Raw genomic sequence first — 13727 nt, 5'->3', positions numbered from 1 at the left:
TATTGCCACATAGGTTTGTTGAGCTCAGGGCCACCGACTTAAAAAACAGATTCCTTGCCCTAACGAGCCCAAATGCTTAATTAAAGCAGATAAGGCAGGACAAATAAAAACAAGACAAAACTCCTCTTGCTTTGAACCACCTCTAGGGAGCAGGTCTTGGCAAAGGAAAAGAGAGATTGTAATGCTGTAATAGTAATAATGATAATTAATTGTATTTATAAAGCATCCCCTAATGGCTCTGGATGCTATACAACAATTTTTAAATACAATTGAAAGCAGCAATAACAAGAAGCCAAGTGAAAAGCCAAGTAAGGAAGGGTTGTAAAGATAAGCGTCTTTTACAGTAGCCAGCAAGCTGTAGGGCTGCTGTTTGGGGGCTCTCCTAGGAAAGCAGTCCGGGAGCAGGGGGCTGACCTGCACAAGCACACTTTTCCTCAAAGCGTGCTTGGGCGGCACCAGAGGAGCTCTGAGCCTTTGGAGACGTGTGTGTGTGGATGCTCTGAAGCCGAAGTCTTGGCTTCAGGCCCCTGGAGGCCGGTGCTGGCCGTGGCCTCGCAGGGCGGCCGCTCGAAAGTGTGTGTGGCTCGGGCTCAGAGCAGCGACAGGGGTGTCGGGCTGCTGGTGGCCTTGCTGCCCTGCATTCTGCCTGCTCGCAGGTCGCAGGCTCTGGGTATGAAGAGGAGATACGTTTTCAAGCCTGCTTTGCATGTCCCTGTTTACGCTTTATTTCCTCCCCGTACCGCAGCCAGCCAGGCGGCGTGATTCAACGCAGCCACGTTTCCTCGTGTTTACACCTCTGGATCCGCTTTCGGGCTTTGGGGTCCGCCCGTCCATCGGGCTAAACAAGCCCTCGCCCCGCAATTTTGCGAACAAAGAGCACTTTCCCCCTCGGGCAGCGACCCGAGGGGACAGCCGAGAGGCCAGCGGGGCCGCGACGGGAACTGTTTGAGACCGTCCACACCCCGTGAGGCGAGGCGGGGCCCGTCCACCTCAACCCCCCCCCCCCACCCCTCAGGCTTCCCCTCACGGGCCCCGGGGAGGCCGGGCCGGGCCCCGGAGCGGCGGGGGCGGGCGGAGGCCGCGCCTCACGGCAGCGCCCCCTGGCGGGCCGGGCGGGCCGGGCGAGGCGCAGAGCGGGGCTCGGCTCGGCCGGCGCTGGGCTGCGGGGGGGAAGAAGGAGAAGGAGGGCTCGGAGCGGGATGGCGGGCGCCCTGTCGGAGGTGCTGGGCGAGGTGCTGGTGGCCGCCGACGGGGAGGAGGTGGCGGTGGCGGCGCTGGCGGCCCGCGGGGTCTCGCTGGTGGGGCTCTACTTCGGCTGCAGCCTCAGCGGCCCCTGCGCGCAGCTCGGCGCCAGCCTGGCCGCCTTCTACGGGCGCTTCAGGGGGGAGGCGGCGGCGGCCGGAGCTCAGCGCCTCGAGATCGTCTTCGTGTCGGCGGAGCAGGAGCAGCAGCAGTGGCAGGAGGCCGTGCGGGCCATGCCCTGGCTGGCGCTGCCCTTCGCCGACAAGCACCGCAAGGTGAGACCGCAACGGGGCTGCGAGCGGGGAGCTCCGGGGGTGGCGGTGGGGGGGGGGTGCGGCCCCGGGTGGGTCGTGCCGGGCTTTGTCCCGGGGGGAGGAAAGCGGGGAGCGGTGGGGCTGCGGGCTCGGAGCCTTCCAGAAAGTTCCTGTGCTCCCCCAGGGGCCTGGGCACGGCCGGGGCAGCGGGCTGGGGGCGGAGGGTGGGCACGAGCGGGTGGCTGGGGTTGTGCCCTTCGTCGTTTTGCCGCGCTCATGCGGGATGCCGAGGCTGAGATCGGACTTAGGGGAGCTGCTGAGGACGGTTTCTCGAGTCACGGATGTGAGGGAAGGGGAGCGAGCCCGGGGCCGAGGGCAGCCCGCGGCGGGACCGCGAGGCCGTGGCTGGGGCCGGCGGGTGTTGGCCGTGCCCCGGCCTTGGCTGGCCCCTCGAAGAATGGGGAGTCTGCTGGGCGTGGAGCCCAGTTCTGAGGTAAAAGTGGGTCTTTTGTGAGCGACGTGAGCGTGTGGTGCTCGTAGCCGTCTGGCTTCCACGCAGTTTGCTCCTCGAGACGTAAACGTTGTGCTACGGGCTGGACCTGGCGGGTGGCTCTGCCCGGCCGAGGGACGCGGGGCAGCTCGGGGCTGGGAGCGCCAGGCAGCGTCCCCAGGGGATCTTTGGGACGTTGGCAAGGATTTGGGGGCAGCATTGATGGGGTCTGTGGTTTCCGTCAGCTGTTAGGGGACATTTGGTGATCGAAAAGAGGATTGGAGCCAGTTTGGGAGTTCCTGGCAAAGCAGCCGGCTGAATTGGTGCTGTTCTTTTTTCGTATTTATTTAACAGCTGATATTTTTGGTGTACTACATGTTACGGTCCTTAATCTAAAGAGTTTCGTCTGAAACACTGAAAAATACCAGACAAAAAGAGCTCTGTAAAACCCTGAGATCCAAGGCTGCAAGGGACGGAAGGGCAAAGACCAGATTTTCAGATTCAGCGAGTTCTCAGTGTTGGTAGTTTAAGGGGAAAAAAAAAAAAAAAGTCTTTACAAACGTAATCTTCTCTGAAAGCTGTTGAGCAATAATTAAAAAGATGGAGCCCCACAGTGTCATTTCTAAACATCTTTCTGGAGCGTAATTGCAGCTGGCTGTTTGAAAGCCGCGGGTGCTGCTGGGCTGCGCGGCGAGCGAAGTCCTCTCCCTTTGTCAGCCGCTGGCGGCGGCCAAGCGGGCGCTTGCTCAGCCCTGGAGGAGGTGGGCTCGCCCCCAGCCCTTCTCCTGGAGCTGGGCTTAAATCCCACGCCTCGGGAGCCCGGGGGGCGACCCTCTCGAACGTGGGCTCTGCTGGGGTGGACGAGGCTTCTCCTCCCTGAGCAGGACCCCGAGCCCTCCGCTGTCCGTATCGGCGCAGCGCGTTAGGCACCGGAGTCATCTTTGGAAACGTTCTCTGGCATCTGGGCTCGTTGTTGGATGTCCCCTCTTCTGAGAAGTGTAGGTGGTGTGATTTTGGCTTGTTTGCTGTCATTCTTGTCACTAAGCCTCAGGTTCCTCACGTCCAGCTTGACGCACCCGGGTGCTGCTGCTGAAGACCCCCGGCCTCCCCCCTTGAACCCAAGGCACATCTCAGTGGGAGCCGTGAGCACAGGCTGTGGTCAGTTTGCTTAACAAGGCGAGTTGCTTTGTCCCTCAGAGGAATTAGCTTTTAATGCCGGTGCCTTTAAAACCCAAACCTCTTACTACAGGGGCATGAAAAGATCGTGGTTCCAATTAGTAGCTGGCCATTTCCCTGCAGAACATTTCGGATTATTTAGGTGGCGGGGCTTTTTGCTTCGCCGTATTTGCTTTAAAAATTCCACTATAACATAATTAAATTGTTGGGAAGTAGTTGGAGTGGAAGGTGGCATTAATTTTACGTTCTGGCCAATACTTCCATCTATTAGATTGCGAGAAAACATGAAATAAAAAGATTATAGGGTCTTAAATTCTTATTCCAAGAAACCCTGAGTTGAATTCAGGATTATTTTTGTGCAGAGTGTAAAGTAATTGAAGCTTGTGCTGTATATTTTCAAAACTAAGCAGATGTGATGTGGCTTTGGAGGAAGCTTAATCTATGGATAACAGAGAACCTATTTGTGAGTTATAAGGGCAATTATGTCGGGATATCAGATTTCTAAACAGGAGATTTATAATCTGCAGTTCAGGCAGATAGAAGTTTCCTTGTATAATAGGCTGGTTTTTAAATAGTCGGGCTAATGACCTGACTCTCCAGAAAAGCACAAACTTTCTATTTTTCAGCTACGTGCCAGCAAGAGCTGGGGATGTCTAGCATATGTTCGGTACCTTGCAGGCTTAATTTGTTTAAAACAAAAGCATTAGAAAAATGTAGACAGTCCTTTTGAGTTATGGCTCTTTAGCTCTAAAAGCTATTCTTAAACCCGATGCGAGACAAGCCCCAGAGAATTACGCAGATTTACTGGAAGAAAAGCATCGCGTAGATACAGCAGAGGGGTAAAAGGGAGGGGGAGACGTGGGAAAATCAGGCAGGGAACTGAGCTGGGCTTGCAGCCTCGGCCCGGACGGGCTCTGGGCTCTCATCCTCGGAGCTTGGCCGGGCGAAGCCGCGGCTGTTGCGTGTTGGTGACTGCGGCTGGAAGACCTCCCGAGGTCCCTGCAGCCAGCAGTGACCGCTGCGGGCTCGTTAGTTGGTCTGAGGTTGTGAAAGCTTTGGGGGGTGATGACTTACTGTCCCGTATTGGCTGTAACATCAGTTTTGTTGCCCGGAATTACTGAATAATACAGCTATTGCAGTTTCCTGCTTGTCAGACTACTGAAATATTTATCAGTGTACCCATCACCTTTCCCTGGTGCACTCTATGTTATTATTTTTTTTTCAGTTTTCTCCCTTTTCCAAAGCCCAGGCGCTGAACGTTGCTAGGTTTGAAAAAGCAGCCTCCTTTCCGGGCTTGCAGTAAAATTCCCACAGTCCTGAAAGTAAAATAACCTCTTGCTGCCGTGGGTATTGGTGCAAGTAGCGTGGGCTGCCCAAGAAAGCAGCCGCTCTCATGGAATTCCTCGGGAGCTCAGTAATGCCAGGTTGCAGGACCGAGGACTCAGCGGTCCGTGCGTCCTGCAGCAACTGGTTAAATTTGGGTAACGTTAGCAGAGATTTCCGTCTCCAAACCAGTAATAAAAGAGCCGGAGAAGTCAGCAAACATCTGGACGCGGGGAAGGCCTTTGATTAACGAGGAGGATGGCGCTGTGCCTCTGTCTGAGCCACAGACAGCCCTATTATTTTATTTTATTTTTTTTTTCAAGAACAAAACCATTACCAAATGAGATTGGAGGCCTTCGACTTTTGGTGCACATCCCTCAATTAAGGCGTTCAGGCCGGGGTTTGGGGAGCTATACGCAGCTGCTGGTAATTGATTCGTCTCCTGATAGAGCCTGGAGTTGCCGAGCGGAGCACGAGAGAGAGAGATGTCGAGGCGTCCCTTTGTTTTAGTTGGGGTTTTGGTTTAACATCACCCTGTCGTTAGCCGCTTGCGCGAACAGCTGCTCAAGTTTTGGAGGGCCGCTTTAATGACGGCATTAATTCCTGACGGCTGCCCGAGGCACCGAGGAGCTCGGCAATGTCAACAGCCCCGGCTGCCTACGTGCCCCGTGTGCTCCATCCATGGGAGTGCCAGCACCAGCATCCCCCAGCTCCTGGGTGCTCAGCCCATGGGGGGGGCATTTGGGGGCTGTTGGAGCGTTGGCGGCGTGCAGCCTCGCGCAGGGGCGTGCTGTCCCTGCTGCCTGCGGTGCTGTGTGCCGTCCGGGTGCTTTCTGCTAAGAAATCGGCCGCTTTCTGGGTTGAGAAGGTGCTGTCACGCACCCTTGCGTACAGAAGGGTGCAGGAAGGGTCCCTGCACTGGAGGAGGAAAGGATCTGCATTGAGAGAGAAGCAGTTTATCTTCTGCTGCTGTTTATTTGCCCTTGCTTCTGTTTCTTCCATGTTACATGGCTCAGTCAACTTCCTCGTTCCTTTTAATCCCGGTTTTCCTAACTCCTCTTTCTTGGTGCGGCCGCTCTCGTGCGCAGCGCTGTACGCTCCGTGCTTCGCCCCGCGGTCTCTGTTTTCTTTCCACTGCATTTATGCATCTGCTTGAACGCTGCCCAGATGCTTCCTGGGAAGGCCAAACTGTTTCCACTGGAGCCGAAATAGTTCTCTTCTGGTTTTAAACGAATGCAGGACATGTTTAGTACATTTCTGTGATTACTCAGTGAAGTCTCTGAAAACAGTTTCAAGATCTCTCTCTGCTCATGCTGGTAAATATGTTTTGCTTGGGAGAGAGTGGTTTTCCTTTATCCTAAAGCTGGATTTGCGTATCCTGGTCTGGGTATCATCTCCCGTACTAATACAAAACGTGTCTCCTGCTGAGCTCAGTGACAGAGGGGCACGTGGTCCTTCTCTGCGCGCGAGGAAACCGGCTGCTCCGTCGCACCCTGCGGAGAGGGAGAGGAGCGTGTTCTTATCTTTGGCGGTGTTGTTTCAGTTGCTTGACAAAGGTGATGGGTGATCTGAGCTGGGCAAGGGTAGAAGAACCGCTTGTGAGTTGGGGGCGCGTTGTCTTCATCGCTGCAGCTAAAAGGTTGGTCTTAGGGTGGTGAAATGTGACCGACTTCTTGTGAAGATTTCTACAATAAATATATATATTTTTTTAATTATGTTTTCAGCCCCCTGTCTTTCTAAGAAAAAGACTTTTTCTCTCTGCTTAAAAAGATCATCAGCTGTAGGAGCTTTGCTGATAGGACACCCCAGACGGATGGGTGAGGTGCTGCAGGTGTGCAGCAGGATGCCGGCGTTGCAGCTCTGCTGGGTGAGCAGGTGGGGGCCAGGTCTGTGCGAGAAACGGTGGGGAGGAGGTGGAAACACCATTAAATTAGATGGTATTAAATATTGGGGGGAGGAGGACTCGAACCCTTGGTTACAGGTGAGGTTACTCCCAGACTTTCAGGGACTCGTAAGTTTTCTTCTTGCAGTCGCCGTCTGCTGAGGCCTGGGAGGCAGGCGGTCAGCACAGATGGGGGATTTGTCCGACAGAGGATTTTGTAAGGCAGTCGAGGCGGTTTTTGAGTTTCATCACATAAAAATATCGAGGTAATCACTTTCAGCTGTATTCCTGACTTGGTGTTTTCGGGGTGGGAATGTATGTGAAATCTTTGGCTCGGGGAGATGCAGATTTGAACAATCTGGTCTTCTCATGACATCAGGCTATTGAGTAAGGAGCGAGGCATTAGCAGCACCGACTGGTTCTTTGTTTGCTTTGAAACTCACTGGTTCTGAAACAGAAGAATGGGAGATCTCTGAAGGCAGCGAAGGGGAGCCTGTGTGCTGTTTTTCATTGTGGCATCTTAATCCAGATGTTGAAATGAAAACGTCCCTTGAAAAATGCCCAGCTGACGTTTCATTTGTTACTCTCAGGTTGCAGAACGAAGCACGGCAACTTTCTTCTTTACAGCGATCAGCACGGTTCCTCCCCAGCAATGCATTCTTTCGCAAGCCGAACGTGTGACTCTTTCACAAAAGAAGGTGCAAAATACAGGGCGATGCTGGAGAGGTGCAGCAAAGAGCGTTAAATATGGCCGAGGAATAGCTATGCAGTATTTGCACGTTGTGAGGACAGCACCAAAGCCAAAACATTCTCTAACCTGTGTTGATGATGCTTTTTCAGAGCATTTCTGAGCATATTTCGTACAGCTTTGCGGTTCTGCAGTGACCCTCCGTGCAATTAACAGCCGGCTCCTGTGCAAAGCCCCCAGTCTTGCACTGGAATCCCAGGATCAGCAGACCCCCAAGTCCAGGTGTAAAATCCAGGTCCTGCAATTCGCTGACATCCTCGGAGGCTGGATTTCCCCATACATCCCAAACGCCGCCCGCCTGAGCGCTTTCCCCGGGGGAAAATTAATGTTCTGCGTGTCTCGCTGGTGTGTCATCTGCCGGGTTGTTTATTGCGTCCTTGGGCTGATAATTGCAGCTATTCGAGGCCCTGCTCTGAAAGCCCTTGGACGTCTTTCCGTAGACCTCGGGGGTATCTGGATCAGGCCCGTGCTTTGTTCGCGTCCTCCCAGCTTTACGGCAGGGGGAAGCAGCAGGAGCTCTGGCTGCTCTGCCGTGCAGCTGGCTCGGGAGCTGGCCTCTGCGGGTCCTGCCCAAAAAAGCTGCCCTAGGCCTTGGGTCGTGACTCAGCCCGCTCCGGATTTTTGGAGCAGTTTGATAACGCTGGGGTTCGAAATGCACGGAGCCGTCTCCTTTTCCGGGACTCGAAACAAGCCTTTTGTGCCATCACCTCTAGCTGTCTGTAAGCGCTTCTTAGTCCTGGGGCAGTTTGTGTGAAATGTTACAGTTTCTGAGAGGGTCGAGGGATTTTCTGCAGGTTTCTGATCCCTTCTCATGGACGCACTTTTAATGTTTCAAAGCGGCGCACGGCGAGGTCAGCTAATGCTGCCTGGGATAAGGTTTCACTTCTTCTGTGTTTTGCATTCCTGTTTTTTCAGCAACGTTCCCAGCATACAAGTAGGGTTATGGTTTTAATCTCGGCAAAGTCAAAAGATACTGCTCTTCGGGAGGGATCAGCCCGGGCTGCTGCTCGCCCCTGCCCCACGCGGGGACAGGGCAGGGTGGGCAGGGCGAGCTGTTGGAGTTGGGCTGCAGGGCTCCAGGCAGCATCAAGGGGTGCCAGGGGCTGCCCTGGGCTGAAGAAATGAGGCTGGGCAGCATTTGCCTGGGCATTTACCTTGCAAAAAGCTCCTTGGTTGCTTCCTCCTCCTCCTCTTTCTCCCTCCCCTCCCATTTTTTATCAGGGAAACAAGTTCCAAGCAAAATATTCCGAAGTGACATTTAATTACTCTTTAAAATGCAACTATTTGTCTTATCAGCCATGTGGATTTCTGCTTGCTGCTTTGATTTGACAGTTAGTAGTTTGTCATTTTTAAGAAGCTTACACGCTCCAGGAATCTGTGATTTTTGTGCTTTTGAAAGGAGAGATGTTGAATTAACTGCGGCTTTGAACTATTCACGGATAATTTCAGGCCCCCTGCTTTCAGCAAATAACAGGCTGACTCCTGAGCTTTCAGGCTGGCTTGAATACTGAATAATCGCGGCTTCCTCGCTGTACGTATCCTTTAAGCCAGCTCCGTAACACGTCGTGGTGTAAGACGCGAGGTATTCAATGTGTTCTCCAGGCAGGTCGCTTCGCGATTGTGCCACCGCCGTGCGCTGACAGTCGGGAAGGGAAGAGCACCGCAGACATCGTGAGGGTGTTTGGATTCCGTGTGACTTGTGCTTTGTGTACAGTAATTTCCTCTAATTTCCTCCCCTCCCTTCTGATCTTTATGCCTTAACGCCGCCGCGTTGGGCTTTTATTTGAACTTTCAGCAGGGGATGGCTGATGGGTTCGAATCCCGGCGACGTCGCGCAGCCCCGCTCTGGGACGCGCTTCGTTACAGCCATTTATTTCACAGGCGAGCAGCCGCAGTCGCAGACGCTTCAGGGACCTGACCAAGGCTGCGAAAATCAAACCTGTGCTGCTGCAGGTGTTAGACTCCTACCTCGATGAGCCTGTAACTTGAACAGGCGACGTGAACAAAAGGCACGGGGAGATTAACAATCCGGAAAAGCTGTGCAGGAAATCTGTGCCAAATCCGGATAAGTTCCAGACTAGCGCCCGCAGCCCAGCATCGTCCCCTTTCCGGGATCCCCTTTCAGAGGGGCAGGAGGGCTCTGTCCCCCCGGCTGTGCGTGGGCAGCCTGGCTCCAGGGGGGCTGAGCTCCCCGCGTGGTGGCATTGTGGTGAGCTGTGCTCGGGGCGCTGCCGTCCCTTCCTCTGCTCGGTGCGGCTTCCTTCTCGTGCTGGGTCCCAACGCTAAAGTTATACAGTCAAAAAATACAACTGAGGGTTAAATCCAAAGGTCCCGAAGTAAAGATAAGGCCGGTGGAGAAGCTGGCAGTGAAACGAGGAGTTGATGAGCAAGCAAAAAGACATAAATACGTTAATTCTCTTTCCCACTAGAGAATTTGTGCGAGTATTTCAGATTACAACACGGGCGCCTTGTGCGTGCGTCCCGCTGTACGATGGCTCATCAGATCATCGTCCTGAGTTTTCCAAAGAAAACGCAGTGTCGCGTTGATTGGGCTCAGAGCGCGCCGAATTAATGAAAGGGTGGAACTAAACAGATGCAGGAATGTTTTCTGCATATTCTCACGTCCGTCTTTCAACACCGTGAACAATTGAAACCGACAATTAATATGCAAAGAATTTGCGGGCTTTATTTAGCGTGACTGACTGACCGACTGCTGCCGTTGCGTCAGGGCATCGGCTGACGTGCTGCAGCGGGGTCAGCCCCCTGCCCGGAGCACAGCGAGCCCCTCCGCTCGCAAAACAAAGATGGGAGAGCCCCCAGGATGCTCCTGCTGCCTGCGCCGGGACGGCGAGCGGTGGAGGCAGCGTTGGGGAGAAGCTAGTCCGCAGGGCCAAGCCCCAAGTGTGCCTCTAAGGAGCCGTGGGGACCACGAGCTGCGCTGCCAGCCCCGTAGGAGAGCGAGAACAGGAGCCTGCTCGGTGGAATCGCAGGAAAGCGAACTCGGGGGCACGGCAAACCTCGCAGAGCTGGCTCAAAACCAGCGGAGTGCTTGGGATGAGGAATGCAGTGGGGTGACCGGCGCCGGGAGGCCTCCTGTGCCGCCTGGGGCAAAAGCAGAGGCAGATTTCCCAGGCCAGGCAAAGCAGCGTAGCGACAGGGCGGTTTGTGAGGCCGCGCTGTGTGCTTTGCGCCCGTGGGGGTCGGGAGCAGAGCAGGAGGGTGAGCAGACCCGCCCGGCCGGGGGGAGAGGCTCCGGAGTCCTCTGGGAACGTTTTGCCCGGCTATACGACTGCGGCTAAATCAAACCTGGCTTTCAAATACGGTAATGGAGAAACAGTGCAAAGGTCCCTAGTTAAAATTAATTTGCCGAGAGTTACCAGATTCCTAGTTTGTGCCCAAGGCGTTGAAGGGGAAAAAAAAAATAAGCTGGTGGCAACCTGGGGTGCCCGGGTGCTGGGATGGCTCGGGGTGACGCTGCGGTGACAGCGGGATCCAGCAGCAGCCCCAGAAGGGAGCTGAGAAAGGAGCCTTGTTTTACGTTTCAGTGCAAGGATTTAGGAATCTGGGTGAGAATTAGGTAATGTTTGCGGGAGAGAGTAGGACACAACCGAAACTAATCGCGACTGTGCGAGCGAGCCGGAGGGAGAAATCCTACTTCTCCGTCGTTCCCGAGAGACTTCCGCTGGCGAGATGAAGTCATAGCCGTTACTTCACGAGCAGGAACGCAGCGTGCAGACAGATGAGCCCTCTCGATTCGTGCCGGACCAGCTGAAGAGGACGTTGCCCCCGTTGCAGAGACGGGTGGGCAGGCAGGTACGAGCAGCCACCTCGCAGGCGCCTGAGCGCGAGCTGCCAGAGCTGCTCCATCACCGCCCGAGCCCGTGCCCTGCGCGGGGAGCGGTAATTGCACCCGGCGGTGTGAGCCCCGCTTCCAGAGCAAACAAACGGGTTTCGGATCTCCCCCTCGCAGCGCTGCTAGGGGAGTCCCTTTTGGAACAAGTGTGAAATTTACGGTAATACGTGCTGAGGATCTCGTGGCAGATCTGAGCTGCTAAATCCTCTAAACCTGAGCCCACAGCTTCATTGACAGGGCCTCTCACTTTGCTCTGCTCCGAGCTTATGGTTTCAGTGCTCCAATATTTTTCCATACATGGAAGCATTGGTGCCCCAGCCCGGGCTAATCCTGACATGCCACTGCATCTGGATGTTAGCTCAGTTCTTGCAGCTGACACTGTACGCAGGCAGATGTCTAGGTTCTACTAGAAAAAAAAATATAGTAGGTTCTACTTTTGTTTAAACGGATTTACATCCACCAGCAAAAGTCTCACCCCATAGGTAAGCAGGGGAAAAAAAAAGCGTGGTTTTCCATTTTACCCACCTTCCAGGGCTGCTAGGTGGCTGGACAGGTCCATGGTGATGCTGCGCTGGGGAAATGTCTGGTGTTTAAATGACATGGGGCATGAGTTTAACCGGACCAGCCTTCGCTCCAGCACAAGCCCCCATCTCGCTCCTGCGGCTCTGCCTTCCTCTCCCTGCACTTTGGTCGCTTTTCTGTGCCCTTCCTGGGTCTGGGTGCTGTCCCCCTCCGGTCCCCGTCTCCCCTCCTGCCCCCGGAGACCCCCGCTCCGTCCTGCCGAAGGCTGCGTGCTGCTCGGGCTGTGTTCACCAGCTCTGTGGGGTCCCACTCCCGGTTGAGCTGGGTGTCACGGCGGCGCAGAAGAAAGAGCTGCTTGTGCTGCTGTGCGAGCCGGAGGCTGTTCCCGTGCCTCCCTGGCAGGGCCGGGCCCTAAGCTTTAATTAAATGGTTGTAAGGTGCTCCGAGATCCTCCGCTGAAAGGCCCCGCGTAAGGGCAAAGTCTCCGAAGAAAAGCTGGAGACCTTTCGCGCCCGTGGGGAAGGATGGGGAGCTGAAACGGCAAGATCCAAACGGTTGAGTCTGAACTGACGTTGGCTCTCCCCCGCCCTCCGTGATGGTTCAGAAGGACTAGTCTGACCCTTCCCAAAAAAAGAGGGGAAGAGTGATTTTAGTAGGGCTGCCAGTGATTTCAGTTCCATTCCCTCCTGCCCCTTGCTAGTTAAGACGGCCTGCTAGGCTGGAGATGTGCACGGGGCATTTTGTGTGTGGGCTGTGCTGTTTTATTTGGAGCTAGGCATCCGCTCGTGGCCTCTCGTCGAGGGGATGTGGGTGCCGGGCGATCCTGCTGGCCCCCGTGCTCTCGTGCCCTGCCCGAGCACTGAATGACTTGGTGGTTTGCGCGTGGCTTTCCCGCAGCCCTTATTTCAGCCTCCAGCAGCTGGACGGCTCCGGTGATCAGGTGAGATGGCAGATCCCCGGGGCTTTAGGAATCTTCTTGATGCTGGAGTTTTTTTTCTTCAGGTTTTTCTGGATGCCGCCCTGGTGCTTTTAGGGCAGGTTGGAGGGCACCAGGTTACAAATCCTGCCGTACGAGTACCGCCTGGGTGCTCAGCATCCAGGAATGCGCTGCTTTATCGACTGATAGCTACTGTTTAACAGGGCGAGGAGTCACGCTGATCGTGTCCTAAGCTGATGACTCCCCACGTTCATTTTGCAGGCTGCTCCCTCGCTAATTCTGCTTCGCGGCAGTAGCACAGAGACAGCGTCGCTGCTCCATTACCAGCTGCTCATAACCACCTCTTCCCCGTCACCTCCGTGCTCGGGGAGCTTTGCAAATCGTGCTAGGGAAGCGCTGATGGCGTTGTCTTGGCCTGGCAGGTAGGAAGGAGAGGGGCTTGGTGCTGGGGGGGCTGCCCGGGGAGCCTGCAGCGCCTGCTCCGGGTGCAGGCTGCCACCAGCACGGGCGATTGCTGGTGTGGAGCGGCGTCGTGCCTCCGCTGTGCACGAGGGAAAAGCCCCGTCTTAAACAAATGCGACGCCGCTCGCCGCTCGTCTGACAGGTATGGCCAGAGCACCGTTCTGAGAGTTTGTTTTCAACGCTTTTATTCGGAGCTCAAATTAAGCTGCCCTGCCTGTCGTCTGGAGGGGAAGGGAAGCAGAGCAGCAGCCTCCTCGCCCCTGCCGGGTGCCGGCGGCTTTTCCAGCCCCGCCGTGACTTCCCAGCCCCGTGCGCCGTGAGCCCAGCCTGGCCCCCCCGCCGCTGCGCTGCACGCTCCCAAAATCGCTTCGTTCCAGGGTTAGAAAAGACCCGGTTTTGTGTCCTCAGAGCTGGATTTCACAGACACGTAACGGGAAAGGTCTTAATGCCTTGAGCTTGATCTGCTAATCTGAACGCATCGGAAGTTTTTCATAGGAAGATTTGCTGCCTGGCTTTCACGGTGCGAGTGTGCACAAATGGGTTTTATTCCTGCGATGGGGCAGAGCTGCTGGGTGCCTGCCACCGAGGTTACTGACATCTGGGTCTCTGGTTTTGGTGGAGATGCACAGAAATATATTTAATGAGTAGGGGGTTCCAGAGAGTGGTGCAGGTAGCTGGAAATTGAGGGCAGGGACTACTTAAGTGCTAACGTGTGGCGTAGCTTTGATTCCTTTTTATTTTTTTAAAGGAATGGAAAAAGCTAAGGGCTGCTGACGAGCAGTTTTTCCTCCCCTCGTGACACACTTGTCCTTAGAGCCTTGTGGGCCACCTCCGTTGC

At 55.1% G+C, this 13727-nt stretch overlaps 1 protein-coding gene across 2 annotated transcripts in view; it reads left to right on the top strand.

Moving 5' to 3' along the window:
• Nucleotides 1–1100: 1100 nt before the first annotated feature.
• Nucleotides 1101–13727, top strand: part of NXN (nucleoredoxin) — a 56874-nt gene continuing 44247 nt past the window's right edge. Inside the window, exon 1 of one of the 2 annotated variants that reach the window (XM_080562644.1) lies at nucleotides 1101–1517. In XM_080562644.1, coding sequence (XP_080418770.1) covers nucleotides 1200–1517 — 318 coding nt within the window. In that variant the 5' untranslated portion in view covers nucleotides 1101–1199. Of the gene's footprint in view, nucleotides 1518–1764; nucleotides 1990–13727 lie in introns of those variants that run through there. The other variant, XM_080562645.1, reaches the window with a different exon arrangement.

Source organism: Anser brachyrhynchus (assembly GCF_964034855.1).
Source record: "Anser brachyrhynchus genome assembly, chromosome: 20".
Lineage (NCBI taxonomy): Eukaryota > Metazoa > Chordata > Aves > Anseriformes > Anatidae > Anser > Anser brachyrhynchus.
This window is presented reverse-complemented; position numbering and strand designations above follow the sequence as displayed.